This window comes from Perca fluviatilis, chromosome 12 (genome assembly GCF_010015445.1).
Source record: "Perca fluviatilis chromosome 12, GENO_Pfluv_1.0, whole genome shotgun sequence".
Lineage (NCBI taxonomy): Eukaryota > Metazoa > Chordata > Actinopteri > Perciformes > Percidae > Perca > Perca fluviatilis.
This window is the reverse complement of record NC_053123.1, coordinates 38,847,759-38,872,251: the sequence shown is the minus strand read 5'-3', so window position 1 is coordinate 38,872,251 and position 24,493 is coordinate 38,847,759. Positions and strand designations below refer to the sequence as shown.

At 43.6% G+C, this 24,493-nt stretch overlaps 1 protein-coding gene across 1 annotated transcript in view; it reads left to right on the top strand.

Annotated features, from left to right (window-relative positions):
* Positions 1-24,493, top strand: part of LOC120569501 (titin-like) — a 276,128-nt gene that overhangs the window by 203,431 nt on the left and 48,204 nt on the right. The window contains 27 exon segments of the mRNA XM_039817355.1: positions 346-639; positions 1,694-4,465; positions 4,947-5,144; positions 5,568-5,888; positions 6,127-6,411; positions 6,910-7,215; positions 7,730-7,893; positions 8,677-8,920; positions 9,503-9,778; positions 9,976-10,275; positions 10,629-10,931; positions 11,672-11,971; positions 12,529-12,816; positions 13,141-13,443; positions 13,936-14,238; positions 14,929-15,234; positions 15,895-16,182; positions 17,135-17,425; positions 17,800-18,087; positions 18,770-19,052; positions 19,858-20,165; positions 20,837-20,941; positions 21,076-21,273; positions 21,875-22,171; positions 22,285-22,872; positions 23,386-23,688; positions 23,834-24,492. Coding sequence (XP_039673289.1) covers positions 346-639; positions 1,694-4,465; positions 4,947-5,144; positions 5,568-5,888; positions 6,127-6,411; positions 6,910-7,215; positions 7,730-7,893; positions 8,677-8,920; positions 9,503-9,778; positions 9,976-10,275; positions 10,629-10,931; positions 11,672-11,971; positions 12,529-12,816; positions 13,141-13,443; positions 13,936-14,238; positions 14,929-15,234; positions 15,895-16,182; positions 17,135-17,425; positions 17,800-18,087; positions 18,770-19,052; positions 19,858-20,165; positions 20,837-20,941; positions 21,076-21,273; positions 21,875-22,171; positions 22,285-22,872; positions 23,386-23,688; positions 23,834-24,492 — 10,571 coding nt within the window.

Sequence of the window (24,493 nt, the reverse complement as noted above, 5' to 3'; positions counted from 1 at the left end):
AAGTACATACTACATAATTAGAAGTGCAAACACACACATTGACTTAGAACATAGAGCAGAGAATGTGAAGATACAACCAAGATTAATTAGTAAAAAAGTAAAATAACTGCTTATTGTTTTTTCTTATTTAACTTGCAAATTGCTTGAAAGAAAGCGGTCAAGTCATTTTTATTTATACAGCACATTTAAAACAACAGAAATTGACCCAAAGTGCTTTCCAATGTAGGGAGATGGTGGTATTGTGTGTGTTTTTTGCCGTGGATCTTAAAGGCCCTTTAATATAAGGACTCAAGTGGTCTTGAGGCTGTTTTACGAATAAATTGTACTATTCTTGACGTCTTTCAGATCCTCCTGGCCCGCCCAAAAACCTGCACCACACTGACGCAGAGAAGACAGAGGTGTGGTTGGCGTGGGACTGGCCCGACCGCACCGGCGGTAGTGAAATTACCGGCTTCATCGTGGAGCACCAGGAAGAGGGTCAGACCGACTGGGTCACCTTCAAGACCGTCAGCAACGAGCACGCCCACGTCACTGGTCTGGTAGAGGGCAAGACCTACCGCTTCAGGGTCAAATCTCAGAACGCCATCGGTGTGAGCAGCCCTGACACCAGCGTCCCCATCACCTGCCAGGAAAAGACACGTAAGAAACAGGATTATTATTTAGTGTTTTCTTATTTGTTTTGTTTCTTTATTTACACACAAATAGAGATGTTCATATTATTGACTGGTAGCGTATTATTTTGTATTAACTTGCTTCAGTTTTGTTGTGATTTACATAGAATATAATAGTGCTTGATAAATGTAGTGGATGGACAGAAGTTTAGGGATAGTATATAAAACAGTTATTTAATAAAGGCAATGATGGGATAGTACTCGATTCAAAAGCGCTTTTGCACACCTCTCTTCCGGGGCAGGTGCATTGGAAAAAAGGCAAAGGTTACCGGTAAAACTTGTTGAAGAAGTCCTGCACACTGTCCATTATGCATGCAAATACTTTATTTCACAACGTTTTGGTCATACAGACCTTCCTCAGGTGAGTTGAAATGTTGTATTTGCATGCGTAATGCACAGTGTGCGGGACTTCTTCAACAAATGATGGGATGGTAACTTGACCGATTGATTGATTGTTTTCTGTTATAGGGTTGTATGGTTGCATATTAAGAAACACTAGACTGTAATCACTTTTATAAATGTTGTTTTTGAGATTGAAAAGTATGGACATTTCAAAAAAGGGTAGGACCCAAAAAGCATTTTGCTTCCTCCTACTCCATTTCGGGAAGAGTATTTATCAAAAAATTAAAAAGATGCAATGAATAATTTGCAAGGAAATGTGAAGGAGAATTGCCTAAAAACCTGCCAGGGGCATTCTCCAGGCAGCATATTAAACTAGAGCTGCAAAGATTAATTGATAAGTTTTCAACTATTAAATTAATCGCTTCCTATTTTGATAATTGATTATTCAGTTAATATCAGTGTTTTCCAAAGCCCAAAGATATTCAGTTTAATTTCACCGAGGAGTGAAGAAACAAGAAAAGCTGACATCGCAGAATAGTTGATAACTAATTGCTTAATTTTTTGAAGAGGAAGTGTTCTTTTTCAAGGAACTATGAACATTGGAAATTCTGTTACTGTTCTCATTTACCGGCCTGGAAACATCCTAATATTGTTCTGTGTTATGGTTTGTTTTCTTCCAGAGCCACCAACGATTGAAGTTGATGTGAAGCTTATCGAGGGTCTTGTTGTCAGAGCTGGCACTCCTATTGTCCTTCCAGCCAAGATGACAGGAATCCCCATGCCCACTGCCAAATGGACATCCGATGGCAATGAAATTGCATCTGAGGGCCGCTTTAAGATTGAGACTGCTGGAGACTCCACTGTCCTCAGTATCCCTGAGTCCCAGAGAGGAGACACCGGAGAGTACATCCTACATGTGGCCAATCCTACCGGCAGCAAGAGCGTTGCGCTGCACGTCACAGTGCTGGATCTTCCCGGTCCACCCATCGGACCTGTCAATATCTTGGAGGTCACGCCTGATTACATGATGATCCAATGGAGGGCGCCCAAGGATGATGGTGGAACGCCTATCAACAACTACGTTGTGGAAAAGAAGGACGTGAAGAAGCCATGGGAGCCCTGGTCAGTTGTTAGCTCCAGCGGCATGAGCACCAAGGCCAAAGTGTCCAGGCTGGAGAAGGGCCGTGAGTACATTGTCCGTGTCCGTGCAGAGAACCGAATTGGACTCGGTGCAGGGCTTGAGAGTCCTCCAACTATTGCAAAGCACATGTTTAACCCTCCTGGTCCACCTGGCCTGCCAGAGTGCTCTGATATCACGGAGAACGCTGTGACAGTGGAATGGACCCTGCCTGACTACGATGGAGGCAGCCCCATCAGTGGATATGTGATTGAACGCAGAGAAATGACCGGAAAATGGATCCGTGTCAACAAAACTCCCGTACTGGACCTCAGATACAGAGTCTCGGGCCTGTTTGAAGGCAATAGCTACGAGTTCAGAGTGTTCGCTGAGAATGTCGCTGGTATCAGCGGGCCTTCTCTCACCTCTGACCCCATCAAGGCTACTCGTGCCATCACCAGACCCGGACCACCTGGCAATCTTAAACTCAAGGACTGGAGCAAGTCCTATGCCGACATCTGCTGGACAAAGCCCACAAGAGACGGAGGCAGTCCAATTCTGGGCTATGTGGTTGAGGTTCAGAAGTCAGGATCCGCCAAGTGGGACAGAATCAACAAGGAACTCATCACGATGTGCGCCTACAGAGTGCCAGGCCTCATTGAAGGAATGGAGTACAGAATTCACGTCAGAGCAACCAACATTGTTGGAGACAGTGAACCCAGGGAGCTGTCTCAGGCGCTCCTCGCAAAGGACATCCTGGTGCCCCCTGAAGTTGTTGTTGACGTGTCCTGCCGCGACTCTCTGACGGTCAGGGCAGGTCAGATCATAAGTTTAATCACTAGAGTGAAGGGCAGACCAGACCCAGAGATCACATGGACCAAAGATGCCAGAGCCGTAACCCGGGAGAAGCGCATTGAGATGAACAACAACTACCCTCTGTGTGAACTCGTCATCAATGACGCAGTCAGGTCAGACTACGGTAAATATGCCATTCTGGCCAAGAACAGTAGCGGACAGGCACAGGCGACAATTATCGTCAATGTCTTGGACATACCAGGAGCTTGCCAGAACTTGAAAGTGGGTTACGTGACCAAGAAATCCTGCGTGGTTTCATGGGAGAACCCTGAGGACAACGGAGGCACTGAGATCAATCAGTACATTGTTGAGTGCCGTCAGCCCAGCCAGAGAACATGGACTGTCGTAGCCAATGACTGCACCAAGCGCCTGATGAAAGCCCCTCTTACTGAAGGCTGCGAGTACTTCTTCCGTGTCAGCGCAGAGAACAAGATCGGTGCTGGTCCGACCACTGAGACCAAATCACCTGTGCTTGCTGTTGATTCTATTGACAAGCCTGGTGAACCCAATGACTTCCAAATCTCTGAGATCGGCAAGACCTTCTGCTTCCTAAAGTGGAAGAAGCCAGATTATGATGGCGGCAGCCGTAACCTGAGTTACCATGTTGAGAAGAAGCCAAAGGAGGCAGAGGAGTGGGAGAGGCTTCACAAGGGGGCTATCAAGGAGACTTACTTCATGGCTGACAGGTGCATGGAAAACCAAATCTACCAGTTCAGAGTTCAGACTAAGAACGAGGGAGGCGAGAGCAACTGGGTGACCACAGCTGAAGTTTTGGTCAAGGAACAGCTCGTGGAGCCTGAAATCAAGATTCAACTGGATGGAACGCTTGTCGTCAAGGCAGGAGACTCCATTCCCATCGAGGCAACAGTGAAGGGCAAACCACAGCCTGATGTCAAATGGACCAAAGACGAGAGCGAAAAGGAGATAAGGAAAGGCCCCAGGCATCAAGTCGAAACTGGTGCTGACTTCTCGAAGCTGCTGATTACCGGAGCAAGGCGTACTGACAGCGGGGTATACATTGTTACGGCCTCCAACAGCGCTGGAACCGGCTCTGCTCGTGCAAAGGTGAATGTACTGGATCGACCCGGCCCCATCAGGGATCTCAAAGTGTCTGGTATCACCACCGACAGGTGCCATTTGGCCTGGGAAGTCCCAGAGGACGATGGCGGCTGCGATATCTACAACTACATTATTGAGAAAAGTGAGACCAAGAGGGGAGTCTGGTCAGTCCACACCAACGCTGTCATCACCAACAAAGCTAACGTCACCCGTCTCATCGAGGGCAACGAGTATATCTTCAGAGTTCGTGCGGAAAATAAAATGGGTCCTGGCCCTGCGGTGGAGAGTGAATCCATTGTTGCTGGCACCCAGTTCAGTGTACCCGGCGCTCCTGACGCACCAGAGGTCACCAAGATCGGCAAGGAGGAGATGACTGTGGAGTGGTCCGAGCCCGAGAAAGACGGCGGAAAGCCAATCACAGGTTATCTATTTTTAATAATAGTTTCATCATTTTTACATTAACAAACCAGGAACCAGACAACTCAGATCTTTCCAAATGACAACAGAGTAATAATGTACATGGGTAACATCAACACACATTTGGATCACATTTTAAATGTTGTTGTTTGCATCAGAGTCATGTCAAAGGAAGAGGTCCAACAATCTATGACTTATTTGTAAAGACAAAGACGATAATCAAAAAACGGTTGCCATTTATTATAAATAACACTGTTATTACCTTCTATAATAGTGCTGCATGTTCCATGGGAAAAACCTTACATTTTTCAGGGTCCAATGTAATTGTTTTGTGAAAAATGTGTGACATTTTTCCAAAATCTGGCTATTGAAGGACATTGCCAAATACAGTGGTAGTAGTTTCCTATTTCTTTATTATACTTAACACAAAGGGGGAACTTCTGGGGATTCATTTTGTGTAAATTCTATATTGACTCTCGACACAGGTTATCTATTGGAGAAGATTGAAGAGCACGGCGTTAGGTGGTCTCCTGTCAACAAGGATCCAGTCCCTACAACTCGTTTCACAGTTACTGGACTCCTGCCCCTCCACGACTACCAGTACAGAGTCAAGGCGGTCAATGAGATTGGCATTGGCAGCCCAAGCAAGCCTTCACGTGCCATCACTGCCAAGGACACCGTTGGTATGTAACTAATAATAATGTTTTCATTGTATTCATCATGTGTTTGTTAACAAATGTAGCTCATGCTGGGACTGCTTTAGACAAAATCCATGGCTTCATCATCACACATGCTCCCTCTTGAAAACACTATTAGAAAATACATCTCCTTTCACTTCTACGCTGATGATTCACAGCTATATTTTTCTAAAATAAGACACATTTTTAACTGACTAATCTATCATGTCTATAATTCTGTATTTGTGAATCGCTGCTTGTTGTCGCTGTCATTGGGATATTGTTTTTGTGTTTTCTTTCTACTTTTTCTTTTTACATTTCAATGTTCTTTTGTACTTATTTTGTACATCATTTTAGTTAGATTAAGCTGTGTTTCAATGTGCTCTAGAAATACAATTTACTTACTTACATCCTTACATGTTGTTACAGAGCCTCCTGCACCTCCTACCAACATGAAAGTCCTGGACAGCACCTTGTCCAGCGTCACCCTGGGCTGGACCAAGCCCGTGTCCGACGGTGGAGCTCCCCTCATCGGCTACGTTGTGGAGATGAGGGTACAGGGAAGTGCCAAGAAAGGAGACGAAGGTTGGAAGAGATGCAACGTAGCGGCTCAGCTGGTCGTGTGCGAGTTCACAGTCTCGAGTCTGGACAGCAAGCTTTTGTATGAATTTAGAGTGTCGGCTCAGAACCAGGTGGGCATGAGTCTGCCCTGTGACCTGGGGGCTCCTGTGATCCCCAAGGAGATCAAAGGTGAGGACTACACTGAGTTGTCAATTAAATTGTATTTATAGTGTCAGGTCCTAACAGGAGCAGGTATGCCAACGCCTAACTATAAGAAAACCTTTGTGCTACTATGGTGCCTGCTTTAATTCAAACACAACATTTTCATTTAAGGTTGTATGTGCAATTTGTTTAACATATCCTTTGTGTTGGCTGACACAAAAGCCGTCACAACTTGCAACATGAAACTGTTTGTTGCTTTGGACAGAGTCGCCAGAGATCGATTTGGACGCCAGCCTGAAGCAGGGCCTGACGGTGAGAGCCGGCTGTCCTATCAGACTGTGGGCCACCATCAGAGGCAGACCGCCTCCCACCGTCACCTGGAGGAGGATGGGCGTCGACAACGTGGTCCGGAAGGGAAAAGTCGACATCATTGACACTATGACCTTCCTGGTGATCCCCGACAGCACCCGCTACGACTCAGGCAAATACTGCCTGACGCTGCGCAGCACCGCCGGAGAGAAGGCCGTGTTCGTTGCTGTTAAAGTTCTGGGTAAGTCCTGGCTTTCACATTTAATTACATACATAATATCAAAACAAAGAAACACTTTACACAGTTTTAGGATTTAAAACCATACCCCTATTACATATTTACAGCTTTTTCTACATTAAAATATTGTCCAGTTTCAACAGTCAAGGTCAAGATCACTTTATTATCCCAGAGGGGCAATTTGGATTACAGCCAGCAGTAACAAATATATATATATACCAAACAGCAACAAATAAACACAACCACAGTACAAAATAATTTAAATTTGAATTCACAGGATAGTATTAACAATGGGGATAACAGCCGGAATGAATGACCTTTTAAATCTTTTCGTTCTATATCTACGCCCGGAGGGTAGCATTAAAAAACGACTCACCAAATCCATAGTTACAAAGCAACGTGCATATATCTTTAGACCAAGAACGGAGATTTTGTTTATCCAAGAGAAACATTTGACCATAAGTTGAACTAACTGTCTAAATGATGTGTTTCCCCTGACAGACACCCCGGGACCTGTAGAAAATATGGAAGCTACCGACATCAAGCAGACGTCGGCCATGCTGGCCTGGACTCCTCCGGAGAACAACGGCGGCAGCGAGATCACACACTACATCGTCGAGAAGCGCGCGATCGACCGCAAGACGTGGGCAATGGTCAAGGCAGAAGTTGAGACGGATAAGATTCCCTTCAAAGTCAGCGGCCTGGCGCCGGGCACCGAGTACTACTTCAGAGTCACAGCGGTCAACGAGTACGGCTCCGGAGTTCCCAAAGTGTCGCCCACTTCCTACCTGGCTTCTGATCCCGTCAGTACGTATCGTCTCTCCGTCACGACCAGCGTACAGCCGCCCGCTGTGCTCACTTCTCTTTTCTTTGTTTATAATAATAATAATAGTACATTTCATTTGTAAGAAACTTTTCATTGTTAAGATCAATCCCAGTAAACAAGACTACAAACAGTAGCAGAAAATACAAAATTTTCGACATACCTTGCTTAAAAAGAAAGGTTTTTAGGCCCTTCGTTTCCCGTCTGATGACCTCAGGTCCATCACAAATGTCCACATTCAAAAGCAAACTCAAAACTTTCTTAATTTCTCAGGCATTTGTTTAATTACAGTGCGTGTGTGTGTGTGTGTGTGCGCGTGCGTGCGTGCATGAATTTGTATGGTCGCACTTGTATGTCCTGTTTTGTTTCCGTTGATAGTCTTGTTGTGTATTTCTATCCTATCTAGCGCTACCTTTACGTGTAATGAAAGGTGCTATACAAACAGGATTGACATTGGTTTGTAGCACTTGAACCCACCTGTCTGATGAACCTTTACAGGCAAGCCTGATCCTTGTGAGAAGATCGAGGTTCTGGAGATCACTAAGAACAGCGCTGTAGTCGGCTGGGTGAAACCGGCCAGGGACGGCGGTGCCAAGATCGATGGTTATGTCATTGAATACATCGAGGTGAAACCTCCTCCAGAGCCTCCAGCACCTGTGGAGGTTGGTCTCATTCTTCTCTGACTGATCCATCACCTGTTGAGTTCAAAAATCGTCAAACTGTCTTCTGTTTTGCTAAGGCGACAAAAACATTGACAAAAAGGCAACAAAAAAGTTGAACACACTGTACACCAACTGGTTCTCAGACTTTTTTCAATAATGTACCCCATTTGAATTGTGTTTTTAAGCCAAGTAAACCCCTGACCAGCAATAGATTTACTAACCAACAGCCATGTAACTGAAAAAGGCGACAAAAACTTTTTAAAAAAACGGAAAAAGATGGTAGAAAGAAGGAAGTAAGGCATGAATAGGTGGAAAATAGTATCAAAAACTTAGAAAAAAGAGACACAAACTTCATAAAAAGTGACAGACTTACACAGTACACAGAAAAAAACACAGTAGAAAGAAGGAAGACAAACTTCGAAAAAAGCGACAAAAACTTCAACAAACTTGGAGAAAAAAAGAAGACAGTAGAAAAAAAAGGAAGGAAGGAAGGAAGGAAGGAAGGAAGGAAAGAACAGGTTGAAAATAGAGGTTAGAGGACCCCATTTCAATTGCAGATGAAACTATCAAAACGCCTTAACACTAAATATTTAGTTCATGTTTCTACATTTAGAAGTCTTTAGGACGACATGTTTTGTGTGTTTATTTAGTAAAATTTGATTAAAACACGTGTCCGTCCACATGTCCATTCTATAAATTATAGTTTTATTATTATAATATATAAATTGTATTTATTGAGTACATTTGAAAAGTGTTCATCTCCAACTTTAAAATATGCGGCAGGTTCCCGAGGGAGAAGAAGCTCCGCCTCCACCCCCACCTCCCCCGCCGCCTGTGGAAGAGGACGAGGACGCAGAACCGGAGAAGGAGGTGTGGAACGCCTACACCACGGTGAAAGGGTTGTCCATCAGCATCAGCGGCCTGAAGGAGGGCAAGAGGTACAAGTTCAGAGTGGCGGCCAAGAACATGATGGGCCAGAGCTCATTCACCGAGACCCGGGAGCCAATCGAAGTCAAGGAACAGATGCGTAAGTTATTACCTCACATTAATAGGAGATCATTTAAAGATCCCACATTGTACAACATGAGATGTTCATGTCTTTTTCTCACTATAAAGCAGGCCGAGGTGCTAAACAAGTACTGGGAACGTACTGTATAAAAATGCTAAATCCACAGCGAAATGCACACAGCCCCTATTCAGAAACTGGGCCTTTTAACGAGCCATCAGGACTTCTGTACGGTTGTGATGTCACAACTATACTATATATATATATAGGTCCAACTACAAACTGTGTGCTGATCTGCCCCTAAATTTAGGAACAAGTTACGCCCTGATATTTCCACTATTACAGATATAGATCTTTTTAAATCTAGCCTCAAAACTTATTTAGTTAGAACAGCTTTAAATTCATGTTATGTAACCTTTTCTAAACTTACTGTATGTTGTGTTTTTAATTTGTGTTCCTTGATGTGAAGCGCTTTAGATTCCTGCTGGATGCAGGGATAACACCACATCTGACCACTAATTATTATCTAAAAGCTGCTTTTAGCTTCCCGAGATAATCTCTCCAGTCTAACGAGTCAAATTCTTATGTCCGCCCCCCCGTCAGTGGAGCCAAAGATCGTCATGCCGGAGACGGTGAGCGCCAGAGCCAGAGCCAAGCTCAGAGTGGAGGCTCTGGTTTCTGGAAAACCCGCCCCGACCTGCAAGTGGATGCGCGGCGAGGATGCGGTGGTGCCGTCCAGCCGTCTGGCCGTGCACCAGTCCGGAAACCTGTGTGTCCTGATCATCAAAGACGTGTCGAGGACCGACACTGGAGAGTACAGCCTGGTGGCCGAGAACAGCTCCGCAAAGGTGGTCGAGACCGTCAAGATTATCATCAGAGGTTGGTGCAAAGTTACAGTCGTTTCCAATTTTCAATTAGTTTTTATTGTAGTGTGGACTTAAGATAGATAAATATATGTGTGCTGAGTATTCAGTTTTTGTTGGTTTTTCTTGCTTGTACTGAAATGTACATGTTCTTATTCATCTTTTTATGTCTGACATGTTCAAAATAGAATAAAACTGACGTTTGTGTTGCAGACATCCCCGGGCCTCCCGAGGGTCCTGTGGTGATCAGCGACATCGACGCTGACGCCTGCTCTCTGTCCTGGAACAAACCGCTGGAGGACGGAGGCAGCAACATCACCAACTACGTGGTGGAGAAATGTGACGTGAGTAGAGGCGACTGGGTGTCGGCGGTCTCTTCTGGTACGAAAACCAGCTGCAGGCTCGGGAAGCTCGTCCCCGGGAAGGAGTACGTGTTCCGTATCCGTGCTGAGAACCGCTACGGAGTGTCAGACCCCACGCAGTCTGACAGGATGGTTGCAAGGTTCCCCTTCGGTAAGTTGAACTAATATGAAATATGTCACCAGTGCAGTCTTTGATTAGCTTCAGATGTAAGCTTGTGTGTAACGCTGGGTTTCCACAGGCAGCGTAAATAACAAACTAACTTTTAAAGCAGTCAAGTGTCTGACTGGAGGAAAAACTTACCAAATTGTTTGTGGCCAGATAGAAATATATCAACGCCACAAACCTCGCAACAATTTGTTAGTAGAAAGAGTACACTGTCGGCATCTTGTTTTGATACAATCTCGCTTGGAGTTGCAGTTCAAAAACAGTTGGAAAACCCAGCGTTAAGTTGAGAGGTTTTATCATTACAGACAATATTCATTTTGTTGTTTTTCTGTGACCAGATGTTCCTAGTGAGCCCCTCAACTGTCGCATCAACAAGACCAACAAGGACTGCATGTTCGTGGCCTGGGATAAGCCCGAGAGCGACGGCGGCAGTCCCATCACAGGTTACTACATCGAGCGTAAGGAGAGGAACAGCCTGCTGTGGGTGAAGGCCAACGACACCATCATCCGCACCTTGGAGTACCCGTGTGCCGGCCTCATTGAGGGCCTGGAGTACATTTTCAGAGTGTCTGCCATCAACCGTGCTGGCCAGGGCAAACCGAGCAAGAAGACAGACTTTGTCACAGCTAGAACACCTATCGGTACGTTTGACGCCTACGCAACAACACCTATGCAATAAGATTTATTTTATTCATTATGGTTTACACCCTAATGATGTGCAAATGCTTCACAAGAAATATGAGTGCAATTGCCCAAAGGTGGCGCTGTAATTTACTTCCAAAATGCAATTTTTGAAGAGCCACCCCACTCGCACCAAAAGTCAGATTGACTTGAAATTTCTCACAAGTCCAGCTTAATGTGATCGACAGAAAAGCCTCTTGGACCATAAAAGTCCACCATGATGTTCTTGAAAAAACTTTTGTCAATTGCAATTCTATCAACACCAAATATGGTATACAGCCTTGTGAGACTGAGATACACATGTATAGTTTAAATGAGCATAATAATAAAGATGAAAGAACATCATTAAAAACAGGAAGTTTTTTTGTTAAAACCCTATAAAGTAAAGACTTATTATAGTGAAATAGCGGCTTATTGACTTAGTGAAATAGACTTATTGAAAGGCTGCATTTATTGTAGCGATGAAACAGGTGTGTGCTTGTTCTCACCCTTTTTTCTAGACAGAATTTAACCAGCTGAAGTGACTTTGCTCAGCTTTGTTAAGCCTAAAACCCGCTCAATACTGCTTGTTGCTTTGACTTTAGCAACTGGGCTGCTTCCTTCTGTTGGCCGTGAAAGGGTTTGAACCCGGAATTGCCGCTTGCAGCTATATTTTAATCTTGTTTCCCTACTTTTTCACATTTGTTTGTTTGTGACACAGACACTCCGGGTAAACCTGATATTCTGGATGTTACCAAGAACTCTGTCACTCTGGTTTGGACCCGTCCCAAGAACGACGGTGGCAGCAGGATCATAGGCTACTATGTTGAGTCCCTGCAGCTGCCCGGAGACACCTGGGTACGTTGCAACACCAGCAGCCAGAACTGCCCGAGGGAGGAGTACAAAGTGACCGGGCTGGAGAGAGACCTGCAGTTCCAGTTCAGAGTCATCGCCAAAACTGCTGTCAACATCAGCAAACCCTCCGAGCCCACAGACCCCGTCTTAGTCTGCGCTGAGAACGGTGAGAGCTTTTGATTTTACACTCTTACTGATGACCAGGCTGATTACATTACTGTATTTTCACTTTGTTATCCTTAAAGGAGAAATGTATGTCTTACACGTCTCCTCAAAAGAAAAAGAAAACACACTTTAAAATCCGTACAGTACGGAGAATACGGTGTACAACACATACAGAAGACAACAGGAAGTTCTGACAAGCAATAAACAATTCATTACATGAAGAAACCTACAATAAAAACAGTATTACAAGTGAAAGAAGGAATTTAAAGTGCCAGCTTTCTAAGAAAGAACGCTGTTTCCTAAACTTATTCAGTGCACATTAAAAATCAGTTTGTCATTTTCAACTACCAAATATTTGTAGTTTTAGACCAATAATCAGCTTGACTACTAGTCTGGCTATCACCAGACCAAGCTCAATCTTGGGAGAAATCAAATCGTTGGCAGATTGGGCTGGGTTTACCCAGTCTACCAGACTACCATAAGCTTGTGACTTTAAAAACTAAAAGGTCTCTCAAGTCTGAGTTGTGATCCTTATTTATGTCATCTTTACAAACACAGTTCCCCCGAGGGTGGAGGTCAATGCCAAGATGCAGAAGGGTCTGAGGGTGAAGGCCGGATCCACGATCCTCCTGGAGGCTGAGGTGTTCGGTAAGCCTATGCCCAGAGTGACGTGGAAGAGAGGCGATGACAGTCTGAAGTCAGGTGACGGCCAGACCCTCACCCAACAGAGGAATCACTTCCAGCTGGAGATGACAGCAGTCACCAAGGAGCAGACAGGAACCTACACCATCCTGGCCGAGAACGCCAGCGGCTCCAAGACCGCCGAAATCCAGGTCAACGTCCTGGGTGAGTATTTCTTTGTTTTCTTTTTTAAGATGTCTGGCTCTTTACACTGAATATGCAAAAGGGATGGTCACAGCTAATCCCAGGTAAATGGGACTGCACAAAGCTTAACTATTTTGTTCAGGAGGGACATATTTTGAGAAAGCTCAGTGCCCGTGCGCTGGACACTTTCCTGAGCTATTGTCAATAAAATAAATTATATTCTGACATCAAAACACTGAGCTAAGTTAAGAAAGAATTCTGCATTATTGATTGATCTGCACACAGCTTCACCATCAACATGCTGTGCTCGTTTGGCTGATAGTCCGTTATTTTGTGTCTTTTCAGATGTGCCCGGTCCTCCTTCCAACGCCAAATACCTCGAGGTGTTTGCCACGAGTATTAAGATGTCTTGGGAGCCTCCTCTGAAGGACGGCGGCGCCGCCATCACCAACTACATCGTGGACAAGCGTGAGACCAGCCGAGCCAACTGGGCCCAGGTTTCCGCAAAGATCAAGGCCGACCACCTCGAGCTCAACGTGGAGAAGCTAATCGAGGGACGCGAGTACCAGTTCCGAATCCGCGCAGAGAATACGTGGGGAGTCGGAGACGCCCTCATTACCAACTCTGTCATGGCCAAGAACCCATTCAGTGAGTCATTACCAGCATTTTCTCTGGGTATTGCATAACAACATCAATCGTAGTAATAACCGGTAGCAATCAGTGCTACAGTTTAATATGGGTCTTATACTGTGATGTCTGTATGACTTAAGTAGCAGCTACACCAAACCGTCGTAGGGTGCTTTCACACCTGAGCAGTTTGGTACGTGTATCTGAACCCTGGATCGGTTCACTCGAAGTACCCAACACGACAGATCAGAGACGACTTGTTTACAATTTTTGGTGTATTTGACAAAGTGCAATGTGAATGTGAAACAAACCAAATGAAAAATGCAACAGTGATGCAACTTCACCAACCCGAATCGCACAGAGTCTACCGAACTAACAGGGTGAAAGCACCCTTACTGTCACTTTGCATATACTGTCAACATCTAAATCTTCTTATCACATTAAGTCAAGAGTTGGTTGCCTATTTCAAAATGAAATTAATTACTAATATCTAAACCAAAATTACACTTGCAGCTGTCCCTGGCCCCTGCGAGGCCCCAGTGATCACCAATGTAACCAGAGATTGCATGACTGTGAGCTGGAAGGAGCCTGCCGATGATGGCCTGTCCCCTATCCTGGGCTTCGTGCTGGAAAAGAAAGAGACCAAGGAGCTGAACTGGACCAAGGTGACCAGGAAGCCCATAACCGAGAGGAGCCTGGAAATTACAGGCCTCACAGAGGGAGCCGAGTACAGCTTCAGAGTCAGTGCCATCAACCAGGCAGGGCTTGGCAAACCCAGCGAGCCCTCCGCTGGCACCACTGCACAGAATCCAATCAGTAAGTCCCATGTCCTCAGAAAACCTTGCATAGTTCTAGAGCTGTAACAATTCCAAATGTTGCTGTACAATTAATTGTCTCAGAAAGAATTGTGATTAACAATAACTCTTTTAATAACTTTTTCAATTTGAAAATATAATTTTTCAATAAATATAATGAATCAGGATAGGTATTTTGGTTATATCCCTGTTATGTGACCCAGATAATGTAATGACACAAGTGCACAGCCTATGAAGTAAACGACGCCTCTTTATTTTCATAAAACATATTTCTTTCTTGAATGAACATTACATTGACAATAGTAGAGTAATATATTGTCCTATATATGTGGTGATGGAGGGCAAAAACAAAAAAGGTTATCTAATCAGCGGGTTTGTATGGCAGATTTCAAGCCAGAAGCATGTTCAATTTCTCTGGCTTGAGTCAGTTACAGCCCAGGATGTTTGGAGTTGCATAGCATAGCTCAACGATCCTAACCAATAATCACCTTTTTTACAATTTAGCAAATTGGCTAAACTAAATCAACAATTACCATTGATTACGTAAATAAATTGCAATTATTCAATTATGTAACAATTGTTACAAGCCTAGCCTACTTAGTTCTTTCTAAATTAAATTATACATGTACTGTTACTCAGATCAAAGACTCTCTGTATGTAAACTTACCTGGGTGAATGTGCTCTTCCCCAGCTCCTCCTGGCCCTGTTGTGAACCCAAGTGTGTCCAACAGTTCCAACAGCACTATCAGCCTAATCTGGACCGCCCCCGCCAACAATGGCGGGAGCCCCATCATTGGATACTTGGTGGAGTGCAAGCAGGCTGACACCGCAGACTGGACCCGCTGCAACGTCCCCAGGAACCTGCAGGAGACCAGCTACACCATCCAGAACCTTCAACACAAGGCCGAGTACCAGTGCCGCATCACTGCGGTCAACAAGGTCGGCTTCAGCGAGCCAGTTGAAGTTCCCGGCAAGCATATTGTCAAGGCCATCATCAGTACGTATAATTACAATGTCTTTAAACTGCATTTATTCTGACTCAGTAGGACAGTGAGCATAAGTAGAACAAAATATCATCAAAATAGCAAGGGAACCAAGATACAACCTGGAATTTTCTGTTATTTAAAACTGGCACAAACCTATCATCTTATTTATAGTTAGCTGGATTATGACTGTCAACTAGCCCCGATTACTTAGGCAATGGTAAATTGACACCCTAGATCTAGGCTATTTCAATTGTTTCGTCTGTTGTTTAATTAATCTATCTATCCAGCTATCCATCTATCCATCTTTCTATCTATCTATCTATCTATCTATCTATCTATAGATCTATCGATCTATCTACCTATCTATCTATCTATCTATCTATCTATCTATCTATCTATCTATCTATCTATCTGTCTGTCTGTCTGTCTGTCTGTCTAAATGTCTATCTATCGTCTATCTATCTATTTATCTATCTATCTATCTATCTGTCTGTCTGTCTGTCTGTCTGTCTGTCTGTCTGTCTGTCTGTCTGTCTGTCTGTCTGTCTGTCTGTCTATCTATCTATCTATCTATCTATCTATCTATCTATCTATCTATACAAAAAGAAAACAATAAGAATCTTTCCTCACACTGTCACACATAAAAACCTCCTCTGTGTGTGTTGATGCAGTTGCTCCTGAGGCAGAGCTGAGTGCAGAGCTGAAGGACGGCCTGGAGCTGCGCGCCGGCTCCACCATGAGGCTGTATGCCACCTACAAGGGCACCCCCACTCCCAGGATCGTCTGGGGAAAGATGAACAGCAACATCAAGGACCGCCAGGGTATTATCATTAAAACCACCAACAACGACACCACAGTGATTGTGGAGAAGGTCAACAGATATGATGCCGGCAAATACATCCTGAACCTGGAGGGCGTGGCTGGCATGAAGATGTACACCATCATTGTCAAGGTCTTCGGTGAGTTAAGGATGCCATTATTCCTTAAGTCAGGGATTCCCAACCTTTTTGGTCCAAGGCACCCCCCATAGTTACATACTCCGTCATCAGTCACAATGTTTGTTCCAAATGTAAAGTATTCCATGATTGTTGAACTGTAAAGATTTAGGTTGGTTTGGTCTTACTACTGTAGTTGCAACTGTGTATCTATTACTTTTAGCTAATTATTTCAACTGTTAGGTCAGACCTTTTAGCCAATCATTTCAGAGGCTTATGCAATACGTTTAGCTAACTATTTCAACCATTTATCCTTTACTTTAATCAAATCATTTTAACTGTTTAGTTATTACTTTTAGCAAACTATTTCTACTGTTTAATCATTACTTTAAGCTAAGTATTTCTACTGTTCACTGTAGAAACTGACTGACTTGAGATTAGCGTTGGGTATCGTTTGGATTTTTACGATTCCAATGCCGAACTGGTACTTTTAAAATGATTCAGATTCCTGAACCGATTCTGAAACCTCAAAGATGTAATATGTTTACTAGCGATCACGTGCAGTGAATGCTTAATATGCTTTTACGTCCGTTTTGGTGAGCCCAGAGAGAAGATATGGCATTTTAAAAGTAGCCTACATTTCCGGAAGCTAGCTAACGGTAGACTACAGAGAAAGGGTGATATTTTTACATCCGTTTCGGAGCAACAGAGGGGAAAATATTTCAGTCGACACATTAAGTGGAACCGAAATGAGGAGCCAAAATTTGCGTTCTAATCCGGTCCGATTCCTACCGGTTGCATAGTTCCATAGTGGAACCGGGTTTCGGTACCCAAACCTACCTGAGATTAGCCACTCATGAATGGAATCATCAGAAACAGGAATATGTTCCCAAAAAAATAAAATAAATAAATCTGTTTTGGGTTTAGGTTCATATTTGAAGAGTGACTGTTATAAAGTGATATTGTGTCTCTGCAGATACTCCCGGACCGCCGGCCAACCTGATAGTGAAGGAGGCGTGCAAGGACAGCGCCTCCATCTACTGGGACACTCCTCTGATTAATGGTGGCCACGACGTCACCCACTACATTGTGGCGAAGCGTGACACAGAGAGGAAGGCCTGGTCCATCGTCTCTGACAACTGCCCCAACACATCGTTCAAGGTGCCAGACCTGAACGCCGGACGCTCCTACTGCTTCAAAGTGGCAGCGGTTAACCAGCTCGGTTACGGAGAGTGGTGTGAGACCGCCGACGCCGTCAGAGCATCTGGTGGGTTTCATCGTAGCAGATTCTGTGCTTGTCCTGCTTTTGTTCTTAGTTTAGTTTAGTTGATTTGCACATACGTAGATATAAAGTACACAGGCAAATGAAAATGATTTTCTGCCAAGTTGAATGTGAGTGAATATCTGAAGAAAAATTTGAAATTGATCTAGATTTATCTGCTAACATAAATATGCAACATTAAGTAAGAAATGAAGGATAGTTCACAACAGTAGTTGTTCAATGTGGTTTTTCCCAATTTACCCTTTCGTGTACAATAATTCCTAAGAATTTAGTATGCATTACTTGAAGAATTTCCATTCCATTTATGGATTTCTGTAAAAAAAATCATACTCACTGCACTTGTTTTTTTACCTTTCCAGAGGAGCCTGGGCCTGTAATGGACTTCAAGACTCTGCTGGTTACCAAGGACTCCTGCACTCTGAGCTGGAAGAAACCGCTCACCGACGGTGGCAGCCGCATCATCTGCTACGTGCTCGAGGTTCTCATTGGTGACGACAATTACAAGGAGCTTATGAGGTCCAAGAACATGCAGTACAGCGCCAAGGACCTGGTGGAGGACAGAGAGTACACATATAGAGTCAAAGCTGTTAACGACTCGGGAGAGAGCGCTGCCAAGGAGCTGAAAGTGGTCGCCAAGGACCTGATCAGTAAGTGACTTTCCAGATTTATAAAACTTATAATAGAATAGTCTTTAGTCATTGTACATGTACAACAAAATTGGATGCCGTCCTTTCAGTGCAAACATCAGGAAATGTGCAAAACAGGTGAATAATTAAATATAAAACTCACTATAAAAATATATATAAAAAGAGACAAAAGATTGAAAGTCAAAACAAGTAACATATTAAAACACAGTCATAGCACACATACAAGTCACTCACTGCACGATGCATCCTTAACACTCAAGTAGTGTTAAGTGCAGTTATGTGTTTGAAAAACTGTTTCAGAGTGTTTGTTCATGTTGTTATTGTCCTGAAACGTCTGACTAAGGGGCAATAGTTCAAACTGAAAGTGTCTAGGGTGAGATGGCTCTTTTTAGTTTGCTCTGGGCTTTTTTGAGACAGCAGGAACTGCAATGATCATCTAGGTAGGGGAGAGGGCAGCCAATGATCTTCTGGGCAGTGGTGACGACCCTCTGGACCACAATGCTCTCCATGGAGCAGCAGTAGGTCTGGGTGAGGTGGTTCCTCCTGAGGATCCTCAGATAGTAAAGTCTCTGCTGTGACTTCAAAACTAGTGCTGTGGTGTTAGCGCTCCAAGTCAGGTCAAGTCATTAAAGAAAGTAGGTTTAAAGTAGAGTTTTTAAATGCTCATTTCTTCTGTCTGCAGTTCCTCCCAGCCTTGACTTGAGGGAGCTGCCCAACATGTGCTACATCGCCAAAGAGGGCAGCATCGTACGTCTAAGGATCCCGATCATCGGCAAACCTACGCCCAAAGTGTCCTGGAAGAAGGGAGACGACGAAGACCTGACAGATAGCGGCCGAGTGTGCGCCGAATCTTCTGCGGTCAACACCACCCTCCTGATCAGAGACTGCCAGAGGAGTGATGCTTCCAAGTACACCATCACCCTGAGGAGCAAAGCTGGAACCAAGGAGTCCACCATCTTCATCAGGTAGGAAGAAAATTGTGCCAGAGAGTATAATACAACATGAAGAGTATTTTCCTCAAAGTAGATCAAGCTATGTTAGTTTCAGTCATACCCATACATTAATGGCTGTGTATAACTGAACTGTGTCCATGTTCAGACACTTTTTGGCTAACGTTCTATCAGAATATCTGTTGTAAAAACAAATATAAATGATCTTGTAATGTGTTCAGTTAATTTAATGGTGTCAAACTAAAGTGTAACTTCTGATCTTTCTAACAGAATATTATTTTAACCATTTACTTAAGCTTTGTTGGCTAAAGGAAGCTAACACCGGTGAATTAGATGTGCGCTACCCTCGGCCATTATTGTACCCCCCCTATCTCCCTGCTGTAAACACTCACTGGGTGCCGGTGTTTTTTTGGGGTGTTAACTGTATTAACAAGTTGCCCAAATGAACGTCAAAGCTGTCAACACATCCGGGACCGTACTTCTGTTCTTCACAATGAAATGCAGTGCTTCAACAACTCCCAATAATGCAGTAAAAGCTCCTTAATTTCCACTTTAAATGTAAAGTTATACCACCACCTGAGCGTCGGCCAAGCCTTCTTACTGCTTTCTCTCATCAAAGTCACTTACCTACACTAATTAGCAAGTAAATATCCATGTACATGTATGAACATTCAAATGTAGATTCTTAGATGTGTGTAAATTAATTCTCTTTGCACTTGGCGGGATCCAATAACCATGAACGGTGTCCGAATGTGTACAGTTACGTTAGCTAAGTACCAAAGGTAAAAGAAAACACTTTCAATCCCTTGTCTCTTTTCAGGGTGGTGGGTAAACCTGGCGTTCCTATTGGACCCATCAAGTTTAAAGATGTAACTGCTGACGGTGCTACGCTGAAGTGGGTCGCTCCCAAAGACGACGGCGGCTCAGAGATCACAAACTACATCCTAGAAAAGAGGGACTTCATCACCAACATGTGGGTGACGGTGTCCTCCACTGTGGAGACCAACACCATGAGGGTGACGGGTCTCCATGAGGGCACAGAGTACATCTTCAGAGTCAGCGCTGAGAACAAGTACGGCGTTGGAGAGGGACTCAAGTCTGAGTCCCTCGTTGCTAAACATCCATTCAGTAAGTGACTTTATTTTTGCTTATTGTGATGTCATTTCTTGGAGTATCTTCAAATGTTTCATATCCCTAAAATAGTAATAAATACATTAAAAAAATAGAAACTTTACTTGATAAACACACAAAATATTTCTTAACACTCCAGAAGTTATTTGAACACACAAACTTCCCTTCAATTTGCAGGTAAACTACAGAATAACTGAGAAAAGAGAGGAAGGGAACAATGGTATAGGAAAGGAACGAAGGTGGCAGGAAGAGGGAAGGAGAAATAATAGGAAACAAGGAAATAAAAGTGAAATTCCCTTAATCACATCCATGTTTTCCCTCACTTGCATCCTTTCCTTGCATCCTAGTCCATCGCACTGCTGACACAAGGAGAGAGGAATCATGTTTTTAGAGAAACAAGACACCCTTTTCTCAGATTTAACAGCCCTGCTTTAACTTATTTTCCCTTTTTTTAATTTGTATTTGCATAATGTATTCTGTCTAAATAGTAATAAGGGATGAAGGAAAGTGCAGAAGAGGGGAAAGGAAGACAGAATTCTGAGGGAAGAAAGGATAGAAAACAAGAGAAGGAGGTTTTTTATTTTAGATTGTTTATCGATATCTAAGCGTTAAGTTGAACTTAATTATTGAGCTTTTCCTGACTGTACAATATCGCTGTTTTTCTACAGATGTTCCCGATGCTCCTCTTCCACCTCAGATCATCACCATGTGCCACGACTCGGCTTACCTGGCCTGGTCTGACCCCAGGAAGACTGGAGGATCTCCCATCACAGGTGCAGTCAGCTTGAACACTTAACCTACCTATACTATTTATACATATATTATTTGACATATTTGCTTCTTTAATTGATGAATCTATGTGAACTTAATGTGGATTTTGATTGTCCCCCTTTTGTTCTACTTTCAGGCTACCATGCTGAGTTCAAAGAGAGAAACAGTATGTTGTGGAAGCGGGCGAGCCCGAACGCCTTGAGGATGAAGGAACACAAGGTAACTGGGCTGACTGAAGGTCTGGAGTACGAGTTCAGAGTCATGGCAATCAACCTGGCTGGCATTGGTAGACCAAGTGCTCCCACCGACCCACAGGTGGCCCTGGACGCAATTGGTAAGTGTAAAAAGTGTGAGAGAGGTAACACATTTAATCAAATATTGATTTAGTAAAATATATGCAACAGTGTAATACAAAGATTAATGGATAAGTTGTCAACTACTTTGATAAACGATTAATCGGTTTGAGTTGAGTTGAACTTAAAAATGCTCTGATTCCAGCTTCCTAAATGTGACTATATTCTAGTTTCTTCACTCCTCTGTTACAGTAAACTGAATATCTTTGAGGTGTGGACAAAACAAGACATTTGAGGACATCATCTTGGGCTTTGGGAAACACTGATCTACATTTTTCACCATTTTAATTAATCGATTAATCCTTTGGTCTATAAAATGTTAGAAAATAGTGAAAAATGTCCATACCAGGTTCTCAAAGTCCAAACTGATGTCTTTAAATGTATTGTTTGGTCAGTCCAAAACCCAAAGCAGGGAATCTCCATATTTTAGAGGCTGAAAACTGCATTTTTTGTCATTAAATACATGAACAATTTATCGATTATCAAAATAGTTATTTTTCTATAGATCGACTAATCGTTGCAGCTCTAGTTACTTGCAGCCGTACAACAATGCATTTGTATGTTTTATATCTGTATAATTAGATGCCCCTGGAAAACCTGACGTGATCAGCATCACCAGAAGCACCGTGACCCTCCAGTGGACCGAGCCAGAGCTCGACGGCGGCCACAGACTGACTGGCTACATCGTTGAGAAGCGCGACCTGCCTTCTAAGATCTGGGTGAAGGCCAACAATGTGAATGTTGTGGAGCCTGCATTCACTGTGACCGAGCTGCAAGAGGGCTGCAAATACGAATTTAGAATCAGGGCAAAGAATTCTGCCGGAGCTATCAGCCCGCCCTCCGAGCAGACTGATACTATTATCTGCACAGATGAATATGGTGAGATATAAAACGACCAGTAAGATTTTGTATTGCTCCTATCTCTGTATATCTTCACCGATTATCTTGTCATAATGCATAATAAATAAAGGTTTTCCATTTTTGTCCAACAGCTGCACCAACCATTATTATCGAAGCACAGGTTAAGGAGGGTCTGACTGTCCGAGCCGGAGATACTATTGTCATCACTGCCGCAAGCATTTTAGGCAAACCTGCGCCAACCTCATGCTGGTCAAAGGGAGGAAAGTATTTCAAACCCTCTGATCTTGTAAATATTGAGACCACTGCGACTTCCTCCACTCTGTCCGTCAAGTACGCCGGCAGGAAGGATTCTGGAGAGTACGTCATCACTGCCAGCAATCCCTTCGGTGTGAAGGAGGAAACGGTCAATGTCATAGTTTTGGATGTTCCTGCTGCTCCTGGACCCATCGAATGCAGTGGTATTTCCTCCGAAAAGGTCACTCTTACCTGGGCAGCTCCTACCGAGGACGGAGGCTCTCCTGTCAAGCATTACACCCTGGAGAAGAGAGAGACCAGCCGCCTGCTCTGGACTATCCTGGAAGACAACATTATCGACTGTCACTATGTGGCCACCAAGCTTATACAGGGCAATGAATACTTCTTCAGAGTCTCTGCTGTAAACCAGTATGGTGCCAGTGAGCCATCGCACTCTGAGGCAGTCAAGATGGTTGATAGATTCGGTATGTGCAGTTTGTTTATGTTCCTCACTTCATCTTACATCCTACATTTACACTTATTTTTTAAAGATAAAATGTTTCTTGACAAAGAATACAGTAGAGCTGCAAGATTAATCGATAATTGTCAACTATTAAGTTAATGCCAACAATTTTGGTAATCAATGGGTTTGAGTCCTTTTTTTTATTAAAAAAAGATTTTCTGATTCCATCTTCTTATGTGATTTTTTTTCTAGCTCTTCTCTCCTCTGTGACAGAAAACTGAATATCTTTGAGTTGTGGAAAAAACTAAATATTTAAGGATATCATCCTCGGCTTAGTGAAACACTGATCACCATTTTCTGACATTTTATAGATCAAACAACTAATAACTGACAAATTAATCAACAATCAAAATAATCATTGGTTGCAGCCCTTACGTCTTACATTTGCGCTTTCTTTTTAAAGGTAAAATGTCTCTTGAAGGGGACTACAGACTACTTAGATTCATGAATGTATTTCTTCTTTCTGTGCATGTAGGTCCTCCTGGCCCACCATCTAAACCAGAGGTTGAGAAAGTCAACGGACATTCAGCCACTGTGACCTGGAGGAGACCAGCTGACGACGGAGGAAGTGACATCATAGGTTACTGTGTTGAGAAGAAGGAGAAAAAGGGAATGAGATGGGTCAGGGCGTCCAAGAAGTCCATAAGTGAGCTCACCTTTGAAGTTACCGGTCTCACCACGGGTATAGAGTATGAGTTCCGTGTTCTTGCTGAGAACAAAGCTGGCTTTGGAGAGCCAAGCGAAGCATCAATGCCTGTCAGAACAAAAGAGGAGGCCTGTGAGTAAACACAAGTGTTTCAACTGTGTCAAGCAAACACACCATCAAAATCCAAAAATAAATAATTTCTTATAAATTCACGTTTTTTATGGAATGCTATAATAATATTTAAAAGACACTTACCACTTTTTTTTATGTCTGACAGTTGTGCCTGGACCTCCAGTCAATCCAAGAGTCACAGACACAACCAAGACCACTGCCACTCTAAACTGGGGGAAACCTCTTGATAACGGTGGACTTGAAGTCACTGGATATGTGATTGAGCACAAAAAGGAAGGAACAGAAGAATGGGTTAAGGACACCCCTTCATCTCCACTTAGGATCACAGAGTTTGTTGTTCCCAATCTGGAAACGGGTGCTAAATACCACTTCAGAATTAGCGCTGTGAATGCTATGGGAGCAGGTGAACCTGCTGAAACTCAAGAACTGATTGAGATTGTGGAGCGTTCAGCTGAACCTGATTTTGAGCTTGATGTTGAGCTGAGAAGAACCCTTGTTGTCAGGGCTGGCTGCTCCATTCGCCTCTTTGTGCCGATCAAGGGACGTCCTACGCCTACCGTCACCTGGACCAAGGAAGGCGGTCCTGTCCCACGCGCAGTTATTGACAGCACTGAGTCATTTACAATGCTGATCATTCCTGAGAGTTCAAGGAATGATGCGGGTAAATACGAGCTTACCCTCGAAAACTCAGCTGGAAAGAAGAGTGCCGATATACATGTGAGAGTTCTAGATTCACCTGGACCTCCACTCAACCAAAAAAAAAAAAAAAAAAAAAAAAATCTTCAGTGGGAGATGCCTATGATCA